Here is an 11,098-nt window from a genome sequence, read left to right on the forward strand (position 1 = left end):
TGTGTTTAGATGGTTCTTGGAAAATAAACTTCCCCATCTTGGCTCTTGGTTTGCACACTTGCTGGCCTTGCTTCCTGTGGCTCTGATCTGACAGTGTGGGGGTGGGGGAGGAAGGCGGGGTGGAGGAGGGTCTACAGGGGGCCTGGAGTCGTGGGGGCGGTGTGGACGTCTGCCCATGGTTCCTGCAGGCTGCGGTGTCTCAAAACTCCAGGGGGCGCCTATACCGACACCGCCTTGTGAACAGTGTCCCCCACTGTTGCAACCTCACTGTGAACAGTGCCCCCCACTGTTGCTCCCCACGTGGTGCAACCCCGAGGCTCTGAGCTTGTGTGTGTGTTGGGGTGGGAAGAGGTAAGGAAGCTGGTGGCTCCATGGGCATGCTTGCTGCTCTGGGCTTCGGTTCATCCATCTGCAGAAGGGGCTACCCTTGGTCCCCCCATCTAACTGGGCCTGGCTGTCCCGGGCTCCTGCTGTCCCTGGTGACCTCGGGAGGAAGGTCAGGCCTATCTCTGAGGTTGGGGAACTGTTCCTGCACCTCGCACTACACATGTCCTAGCCGCTGTGTTTGTTTATTTGAGAGGGGACAAAGGCATTCTTTCCCCCAGGGACGAAGGACGATGTCCAAGGCCCAGGGAGGGGCTTCCTTTGGAGAAGAGCTGCGGGACAGAAGAGTCAGTTCCTTCCGCAGATGGCTGGACACGTGGGAGGCTCCTCAGGTTGTTCCAAGTGTCAGCTTCGGCAAGGCCTGGAGGACAGGAAGAGGGCAGTGGAGCAGGACACACGGAAGGGAGGTGGGTGCATTCTGGAACAAGATTTAATCTTCTATCAAGATGTAGTCTTTCAGCCAGGTGCAGTGGCTCACACCTGTAATCCCAGCATTTTGGGAGGCCAAGGTGGGAGGATCACTTGAGCCCGGGAGTTTAAGATCAGCCTGAGTAACTTAGGGAGATCCTGTTTCTACGAAGGGGAAAAAAAAGCCAGACATGGTGGCATGCCTGTGGTCCCCGTTACTTGAGATGCTGAGGTGGGAGGATGGCTTAAGCCCAGGAGTTCAGGCACCATTGCACTCCAGCCTGGGCAACAGAGAGAGACCCTGTCTCAAAAAACAAAAAAAATAAAACTTAATCCCTCCCTCCCTCCCTCCCTCCCTCCCTTCCTTCCTTCCTTCCTTCCTTCCTTCCTTCCTTCCTTCCTTCCTTCCTTCCTTCCTTCCTCCCTTCCTTCCTTCTTTCCTTCCCTTCTTCCCTCCCTCCCTCTTTCTCTTTCTTTTCTTTCTTTCTTTCTTTCTTTCTTTCTTTCTTTCTTTCTTTCTTTCTTTCTTTCTTTCTTTCTTTCTCTTTCTCTTTCTTTCTTTCTTTCTCTTTCTCTTTCTTTCTTTCTCTTTCTTTCTTTTCTTTCTTTCTTTCTTTCTTTCTTTCTTTCTTTCTTTCTTTCTTTCTTTCTTTCTTTCTTTCTTTCTCTTTCTTTTCGTTTCTTTTCTTTCTTTCTTTTTCTTTCTTTTTATACAGTCTTGCTCTATTGCCCAGGCTGGAGTGCAGTGGCATGTTCTCGGCTCACTGCAACCTCTGCCTCCTAGGTTCAAGTGATTCTCCTGCCTCAGCCTTCCGAGTAGCTGGGACTACAGGCACATGCCACCATGAGGCCAATTTTTTTCATATTTTTAGCAGAGATGGGGTTTTACCATGTTGGCCAAGCTGGTCTCGAACTCCTGACCTCAGGTGATCCACCTGCCTTGGCCTCCCAGAGTGCTGGTATTACAGGCATGAGCCACCACACCCGGCCTTAATCTTTCAACAAACACTATTATTTCCTCTGTGCAAGGGACAGAGGATTTAGGGAGGAAAATCCTAGTCTGGGCTCTTCCTCCAAGACTCCCAACTGCAGGGCAGGCAGACACAGCGGGCACAGGAGCACCAGGTCTACAACATAGAAGTCAAGAGAGGAATGCAGAAACATCTGGGAATGCAGCCCAGACTCACACTGGCCTGGGGCGGAATCCCCCTCCACTGCTGACTCTCTAGGTGCCCTTGATAGTTTAATTCACTTTTCTGAGCCTCAGTTTCCTCATCTGTGAAATGGCGGTGATGACAGCATTTACCTCATGGGCCTGTTGTCAAGATGAAACAAGATGCCGGGCCAAGAGACGATATTCAATAATTTATAATTATTATGGTGATTCTTTACATTGGAAAGAGCAATGAAGGACGGGCAAGACCCACAGGTGGGGAGTAGGGAACACTGGGCGGAGGCTGGAATTATGCAGAGTGATGCATAATGAACTCTGATCTGTGGTTGGTGGCAGTTCTTTCCTAACCAAGGGAGAAATCTTAAGACCCTTCAAGGGGCCACCTTTCTGCCCAGACACTTAGGGACATCCCTCAGCACTCTGTCCCAACCACACACAACAGAGGAAGACCTCCCAGCCTGACCTTCACCTAGAATTGTCTAAGGCATCCAGAGCATCAGAGGGAGAAAAGGGGGCCCTCTGAGGCCCAGGGCTACCCCGCGGTTCTTATGTCCTGCCCTGGGGGGTGGCGGGTGCAGAGTTGAGAGTCAGGTTGAGCCCACATCCCTGAAAGAAGGGGCTCTTGGCCAGGGCTCCTCCTGCTTTCTCATTGTGGGGACTGATCGGGTTGGGGACCAAATTCCCATTTCATTTCCCTCTAACCCTTCCTCTCCCACTTCCCGTGGCTTCTCTGCTGCTGGCTCTGTCACGTGTCCATCTCTCTGCTGCTGGCTCTGTCACGTGTCCATCTCTCTGCTGCTGGCTCTGCCTCTCACAAGCCTATCTTGTGTAGAGTTGCTGCAGTCTCCCCCAGCACAGGATGGGTGCCTGCCCCTGTCCCCACCCTTGGCTTCAGTTTTGTCTAGATGGGTTCACCTAGACAAAATACAGGCTGCCCAGTTACATCTGAATGTCAGATAAATAACAAATCCTTTTTTTTTTATATCCCTAAATTACACAGGACATACTTACACCAGAGCACTGGTGACACTAGCCTTGGAGCGCTCTCCCTGGCCACTCCCCGCAGTCTTGCTTCCTCTTGTGAAGTCTACGTGCCAGCCAAGACCCAGCGTGTGAGGCCTGGCCTGATCTCTGCTCCCTGTCTGCTCCCCCAGCAAGAGTCCCTGAGGAAAATAATGGGGGATCGTTAGAGCCATCAGAGCATCAAAGTGTCCAGGCCAAGGTTGGTCACATAGAGGGAGGGCAGGTGGCAAATGTTTGCAGCATGAGTGAATAGAAGGAAAAATGATAGCAAAGAATGGAACTACCAGGCACCATTCCAGGGCTGGGACTAAATATTTACCTTGCCCATTGGGCAAAGATAAGCCTGGTTTTCCAGGCTCTATTTATGCCAGCTTTCCTTCAGGGGCTGACACAGTCAACTTGGTATCGTTACAGTTTGATCAGCGGTTTCCACATGTGGGGTCTGGGTGTACGAGGTGCTTGATCCTCAGCTTCCGCCATTCCCCAGCTCCGTGTGTCTTCCCCAGGGAATCCGCTTCCCAGTTCTTGGGCCCTAAGTGTCTTTGCACCTCCATTCTGCTGCCGGGTCTGTCCCCAGTCTCCATCAGGCTATTGAATCGGAGTTCATTCTACTCTAGATGAAGCTGTGTATCCTTGTTTAGCCCCTGGGGTCAAGCCACATCAGGAGCTGCTTGCAACATGATAGGACAGACTCGCCTGGGTCTACTACCTGCGTGGCCCCCTGGGACACACCCCTCTTAAGGGAATAGGGTTGGGTATGACAAGCTGGGTCCAAGTGAAGCTTCAGAGATGGAGATGTAGGGGAGGAGGGACTCTGAGTTCAGTGTGGCAGTGATCACTCCGCCTCTGGGACTCACATCAGGTGTATAAGGAGAATGGAAACTGCACGTGAAAAAGGGAAAGGTGATTTCTTTCTTACTTTTTTTGGGGGGGCCGGGGGGAAGGGTGATTTCATGGAAATAGGAACAGCTCTGCTTTGGGAACGCCTTCATGGAGTGTAAAGGGAACAGTGAGCAACTCTGGCCCCTGGTGTCCAGCCTGGGAGGCAATGCCTAGAGGCAGTGGTCATGTTGGGCGAGGGGTGCCCAGAAGATCAGGTGGTCCTGCTCAGAGGACACCACGTGGCAGCTGAAAGGGCTAGTTTAAGAGCACATTTGAGATTCCCTGTGGAGGCTGCCATCAGTATTTAGGGGGAGAGTGGGTCTTGGCAGGGGGATCAAGGGTAGAACCAATGAAACCTGAGTCATTACAGCGAGTGGCCTTTCGCTGAGCCTGAGGCTGCTGTGACCAGGAAAATACAGCCAGCATAGAAGCAGATTCACAGTCGGGCGCCGTGGCTTGCGCCTGTAATCCCAGCACTTTGGGAGGTCAAGGTGGGCAGATCACCTGAAGTCAGGAGTTTGAGACCAGCCTGGCCAACGTGGTGAAACCCCATCTCTACTAAAAATATAAAAATTATCTGGGGGTGGTGGTGATGCCTGTAACTCCAGCTACTTGGGAGGCTGAGGCAGGAGAATTGCTTGAGCCTAGGAGGCAGAGGTTGCAGTGAGTTGAGATCATGCCACTGCACTCCAGCCTGGGCAACAGAGAGAGACTCCCTCTGTCTCAAAAAAAGAAAAAAAAAAAAAAAAAGCAGCAGCAGTAGCAGATTCATGGAGACACTACTGCTTGGAATTTGGTGATGCTTCAGGGAGTGGAGCTGGCCTATGCTCCAGACAGGCATAAACTATCGATGTAAACACAATTACACCTAAGCCTCTGCAGGCATGGTGCTGATGCTGTCCCTCCCAAGCAGGTATCATCCGGGTGGGTACAGGCCCTAGAGGCTGACATTTTTCTTTTCTTTTTTAAGACAGAATCTTGCTCTGCTGCCAGGCTGGAGTGCAATGGTGCGATCTCGGCTCACTGCAACCTCTGCCTCCTGGGTTCAAGCAATTCTCCTGCCTCAGCCTCCCAAGTAGCTGGGACTACAGGCGTGCACCACCACACCCAGCTGATTTTTTTGTATTTTTAGTAGAGACGAGTTTCACCGTGTTAACCAGGATGGTCTCAATCTCCTGATCTCATGATCCGCCCACCTCGGCCTCCTACAGTGCTGGAATTACAGGTGTGAGCCATCACGCCCGGCCAATGTTGACATTTTTCGAGTCAGCTATGGAGTTTGAATTTTCCTCCAAATTTACATTGGCTATTTCCCCAGTTCAAATTAGGCCTGACTGATTTCTCTTTCTCTTTCTTTTTTTCTGAATACGTATCAGTTTTGGATTGAGGCCTAGCATTTCCACTACCATCCAGAGGAGAGATGAGAAAACCAGAGTTGGGCTCTTAATCCCAGGGGAAAAAGCAACGGGCTGCTCTGGAACGCTGCAGAGTCAGGGCTGAATGAATGCAGGAATGGGGCAGGCAGCCAGGGAGTGTGCCGGCCGCGTGACGAGCCTGTCATGGTGTCCGGATGGACATGTGGTATTTGGTTTAAAGCCCACGCTACTGGGGCATAAACAGCTGGGGATAAATGATCAGACTCAATTGTTCTTTCCTTTCCCAGGAAAGGCCAGGAAGGAAAAGGCCCCAGTTTAAGGGAGAAGGCATTGTCCTCAGTGGATGAAGCACAGTCAGGTAGCCCGGTCTGGCAGGGGGCCAGTGGGGAGCACGAGTTTCTCATGACTGCTGTGGCTGGTGACTGCCTTCACAACAATAGCACATTGGACCCTTGTCCTTCCCATCCTGCCTCTGAAACGATCACATTGATGTTAAATCTCTGATAAGATACTTTCAGATACTCCAAAGTCCAGTTGGGAACTACAGTCCTTGCTTGACTCAATCTGGAATCCTTTCTCCCTCCCTGGTCCCATCTCCCCATCTGCTCCCCCACAGTTCTTCTCTCTATCCAGCTGCTAAGGTCCCTCGGCCATCAGAGGCGAACAGAACAAACCTAAGACATCACTCTCCATCAAGAGGCCTGCATGACTCTTTATTTGCACCAGAGTTTCTCATCTTCCAGGAATAAGAGGAGGAGCTGCTTTGGGGACACCCACTTCCTCTCCTTACGTAACAACACACTGCATTTGCACAAGTGTCCTTGGTTGTAAAGCGTTCCACACTCACTTTCTTATTCAGGGCCTAGAGTCTAAGGTAGCTAGGATCATGGTGACACTGATCCCTTGTCAAAGATGAGGCCACTGAGGCTCAGGTGACTACTGTTGTGCCAGGAGTTGCTAAGTGGTGGATCACAGACTCCAGTTCAGGGGGAGATAGGGTGGTAAAGAAGCAGCTGGATGAACCTGGGTTCAGAATCCAGCTCAGAAACATTCCATCTGTGTGACACCACAGGCAAGTGACTTAACCTGATTGAGCCTCAGCTTCCTCATCTAGAAAAAGGGGTGATCATGCATCCCTTATATGAACATTTACAAATCATGAGTGAAACATGCATAGCATAGCATGGGGTTTGGCAGATAGAAGTCCAATAAATGTCTAAGCCCATCTCCAGCGTTTCTTCCAGTTCCAAGCTCAGGACTGTCCTTTAAGCCAAGTGAACATGTTTTGGATGATTTAGCCCTCTCCTTTCCCCCATCCCTCCCCAAGTGACAGGATGTTTATTTGCAGCTTCGTGCTGCAGAGAGCTCTGCAAACAAGGAGTGGCAGCAGTAACTTTCTCCAGCTGGCACAACAATGAAAGGCCACAGGCCCTGGGGCTGCTCCCTACGGATGTCCAGTCTTGGGAAACAGAGGCCAGGCAGCAGGCTGGCTGCTCCGGGCACTCCCTGTGGCTTCTTCACTCTAGCTGGCTACCCAGTATACTGACTAGGAAAACGGCCTTTGAAAAGGCCCACCCTGTGGTCACCGTGATTTCTAGCAGACCAAATGAGTGTTTTCCTGGTAGCACTGTCAACTCCTCTTGCTGGAGACAATTCTCTGGGAGCTCCTCAGGCCCTGCTAGAGCACTGTGTGCTTGGCTTTCTGAATGCTTAGAGGTGACAGTTGCTTTAGCGGACATCCAATCCACAGCGGTTGCTCAGGCAGCACCACACTCAGGCAGCACCTCAGGCAGCAACTCCAACCTCATCTGCTTTAGCTATGGGTCCTTCAGGTAAATGTGGCTGGAATGGCTGGAAGACAGGGTTGGGTCTCAGTGTTGTTTCAAAATAAAAGCTGAAGACAACTCCCTGACTATTCACAGGGGGAAACGAGGCACAGAGGGGGCAAGTGATCCCCAAGGTCATACAATTCTGCCAAGTGCAGAGCAAACACTGCGGACTGGACTCCTGGTCTACTGCTTTTCCATGGCATCAGCTAAGATGACTGCTCTGAACCTGGAGCTACGGCAGCCTCTGATGATGACCACGGGCATCTCCTACTCCATTCTGGAGGCTCCCTGTTGATCCCTAATGTGGAAGTCCCCTTCTTCCTCCCCAGTTTGTAATCGCAGTGGGCACTGGGGTTTAGCCATCAGCAGCAGAGGATCCTGCTACAGAAAACTGAAGGGTGGTACTGAAAAAATCATCAGATCAGCAGAGAAGTCCTGTCCCCTTATCCCCAGGGCCTTGGACGGCTCCTCCAACCAGGCACATGTCTCCTTCCTGGGCTGCACTCAGCTGTGACTGGGCTCCTCTCTCTGGCATGCCTCCTCCCTGTCAAAGTTCTTCTAGGTTTTCCCCCTTCTGCCTCCTTTTTTCTTCCTCCTCCACTTCCTTCAGTCTTCCTGGGGCATTTCAAGCCTCGTACCCATCTGTGAGTTCCTCTTGGGCTCGTGGTAAGGTCTAAAGTTTGTTATCAAGAGAAATTCTAGCCAAAGCAGATTGTGAATATGAAAAAGAGAGAAATTACAGCAAACAGAACTTATGCTTATAATAAAATGGTCTAAAATAGAAATGTATGTGCCAGGCGTGGTGGCTCACACCTGTATTCCCAGCACTTGGGGAGGCTGAGTTGGGTGGATCACCTGAGGTCAGGAGTTCGAGACCAGCCTGGTCAACATGGTGAAAACCTGTCTCTACTGAAAATACAAAAATTAGCTGGGTGTGGTGGCATGTGGCTGTAATCCCAACTACTTGGGAGGCTGAGGCAGGACAAACACTTGAGTCCGGGAGGTGGAGGTTTCAGTGAGCCGAGATAGTGCCACTTCACTACAGCCTGGGCGACAAGAGTGAAACTCTGTCTCAAAAAAAACTAAAATAAATAAATATATAAATAAAATAGATATGTACTTATGCAAACCATAGAAAAATGTTTGGCAACCATCCCAAGATACCTGACAATGTGAAATACTTCTATTACCACTGGCCTGACCTTCAAAGGCCTTCATGGCCCCTGCCTTGCTGTTATCGTCTATGTTCCTCTTGCATCTTCCACTCAGCACGAACAGGCTGCATTGCCTCCAAAACGCACCACTTGAATCCTGCCTCTGCTCCTTTGTCCATCTGAATCACCCTCTCCACGTTTCTGACCCTGCAATCCTGATCTCACTTCATGAGGAGGCAGTTCGCTTCCCTTTTGCATGTAGCTTTCCCCGGGATACACTGTCAACAGCCTACTGTCTGATGTCATCAGTCAGCACTTCATCAGAGACAATTATGTCTACAAAGCTTTTGGCTAATTACTGTCACTCCTCCTTACACATGTGCATATGTATATCATCTTTCCCTAGTGAGACTGGAAATAATGATTCCTTCCCTGGAGGAGTGGTTTCCATAAATGACCAACCCACTGACCAGTGCAAGCTAGCTGCGAAAGAGCTTCCTCTGAGGAACTTATTAGATGCAGATTCTTGGACTGCATGGGAAAGGAGGATCTCATAAATCTGGCTGTAATAGACACAGGACATTAGGTGTAATATGGGCGGGACTCCAGACTCAGCATATCCAACAAGCTGCTGGCTGATTCTGATGGTGGCGACGAATTATCAGGTTGGGAACTGCTGCCGCCAGAGAACCTAGCAGAGAGCTGCCAGGTGCTCACTCCCCTATTGTTTGGGTGCATGCCTCCTGATAATGAACTTGATCATAACATTATTGTTATATTATGCCTGTATTGTTTCCTTAAGTGAGGGAAGAATGCTTTTGAGTACCTAATAGGTGGCAAGCTCTGTGCCTACTTACATACATGATCCATTCCTTTTAATAACCTTTGGAAATAAAGTGGTATTTTCATTGGGCATTAGAAATCTGAAAACTTTCGTTTACAGTTGTTGCAACAGCAGAACTAGAATTTGACCTCCGACATAATGGGCTCAAAGTCTATGACCTTTCTACTTACCAGGGGGCATGAACTGCCGGTTTGTATCTGGCTTGACGATACCTTCGTTGGGCAGCACAGTGTTCAAAATTTTAAAAATTTACCAACACTTCTAAACTGGATACTTTGTATTAATATCTGGGTTTCTGGCTTCTCTTCATGGGAAAAACAAACAAACAAAAAAGGTTTGGTGAACACTGGGGCCCACATTCCTGCAGGGCAACAGTCACATGGAGCCTTTAGATGGGCATGTGCCTAGAACTCACTACAGTCCCCATCACTTCCTATTCTCTTACATCCTATTCCCAACTAGGTTCTCATAGGCCTGGGTTTGTGACTGCTGCACACTTACCTACTCTCTTGCTTCCCACTGGTCAGAAAGTCTGGCAAACTTAAAAGGCCTCTTTTTGTTGCTTTCTCCTGTATGGATCTCTGATCACAGAGGTGTGTGCATTTCTGACCTTGTGATTTCAATACTAAGGAAGCTGTTGGTACATTATCAAGGGAAACTGGGATCGCTGCTCCCCAAGTTACACATTCTGGTGTGTCCCAGTAAAATTCTATATTCAGCCTTCAAACTAGCTGGGAAAAATGTGGCAAATCATCTTACTTGCTCCAATTCAGTGGTGTTTAGAAGTAAGAAGTCACCGTGAGCAATGCCACCAAGTGGTGGAGAGACTCCGTGCTGAATCGCCACCTTCAGCCAGAGAGGCTGGGAGGCTCAAGACCTCTCAACGCACAGGGCCATTCAGAAACTAGAAACAAAGTGCTTGCCCGTCTCTCGAGGCTGGTCCTTCCAAGGCTTTTTTTTTTTTTTCTTTTGAGACAAGGTCTCACTGTCACCCAGGCTGGAATGCAGTGGCACAATCGAGGCTCACTGCAACCTCAACCTTCTGGGTTCAAGCGATCCTCCCACCTCAGCCTCCAGAGTAGCTGGGATGACTACAGGCATGGGCCACCACACCCAGTTGATTATTATTATTTTTTTTTAAGAAATGAGGTCTCGCCATATTGCTCAGACTGGCCTTGAACCAGCCCACTTTTAGCTTTTTAAAAGACAGCCTTGGCCAGTCATGGCAGCTCACACCTGTAATCCCTGCACTTTAGGAAGCTGAGGTGGGCAGATAGCTTGAGCCGAGGAGTTCAAGACCAGCCTGGGCAACATGATGAAACCCCATCTCTACAAACATTAGCTGTGTGGTGGCGCACATCTGTGGTCCCAGCTACTGGGGAGGCTGAGGTGGGAGGATTGCTTGAGCCTGGGAGGTCAAGGCTGCCATGATTACCCCACTGCATTTACAGCCTGGGAAACAGAGTGAGACCCTGCCTCTATTAAAAAAAAAAAAAAAGAAAAGAAAGAAACCTAAAAACAGACTGGCACTTAAAAGAGTTGTGCTTCATTTTTTGACTTTCTGTATTAATTTTCTGTTTGTTCCTTTCCTTAAACAAGCTGCCACTGCTGCTGATTCAACATGTTTCATTTTATACCTTTTTTTTTTTGAGATGGAGTTTTGCTCTTGTTGCCCAGGCTGGAGTGCAATGTCGTGATCTTGGCTCACTGCAACCTCTGCCTCAGCTTCCCAAGTAGCTGGGATTACAGGCATGTACCACCACGCCCAGCTAATTTTATATTTTTAGTAGAGATGGGGTTTCTCAATGTTGGTCAGGCTGGTCTTGAACTCTCAACCTTAGATGATCCGCCTGCCTTGGCCTCCCAAAGTGCTGGGATTACAGGCATGAGCCACTGGGCCTGGCCCATTTTATACATTTTTAATATGTATTCTTGTTTTTGGAAAATGTGAACAGAGGGCTATTAAACTCTTTTAGAGTTGGTATAGTAAAGAGGTAAAAAAAAAAAAAAACACAACAAAACAA

General features: G+C 49.4%; 1 protein-coding gene and 1 long non-coding RNA gene across 2 annotated transcripts; both read left to right on the forward strand.

Moving 5' to 3' along the window:
- Positions 1–669: 669 nt before the first annotated feature.
- Positions 670–3,239, forward strand: LOC141408784 (uncharacterized). Its single transcript, XR_012425552.1, has 2 exons — positions 670–791; positions 2,967–3,239. It is a non-coding gene; the product is annotated as an uncharacterized lncRNA (long non-coding RNA).
- A 4,918-nt stretch (positions 3,240–8,157) lies between these two features.
- On the forward strand, positions 8,158–9,923 carry LOC102128369 (protein FAM106C-like). The gene has a single exon (XM_015438396.4). The coding sequence runs from the start codon at positions 8,293–8,295 to the stop codon at positions 8,785–8,787; it is 495 nt and encodes a 164-aa protein (XP_015293882.2). The 5' UTR covers positions 8,158–8,292; the 3' UTR covers positions 8,788–9,923.
- The last annotated feature ends 1,175 nt before the right edge of the window (positions 9,924–11,098 follow it).

Source organism: Macaca fascicularis, chromosome 16 (genome assembly GCF_037993035.2).
Source record: "Macaca fascicularis isolate 582-1 chromosome 16, T2T-MFA8v1.1".
Classification (NCBI taxonomy): Eukaryota; Metazoa; Chordata; class Mammalia; order Primates; family Cercopithecidae; genus Macaca; species Macaca fascicularis.

Bases quoted from the DNA above. Each gene is read 5' to 3' on its own strand.
- LOC102128369 (XM_015438396.4), top strand. From the start codon at position 8,293: ATGGCCCCTGCCTTGCTGTTATCGTCTATGTTCCTCTTGCATCTTCCA.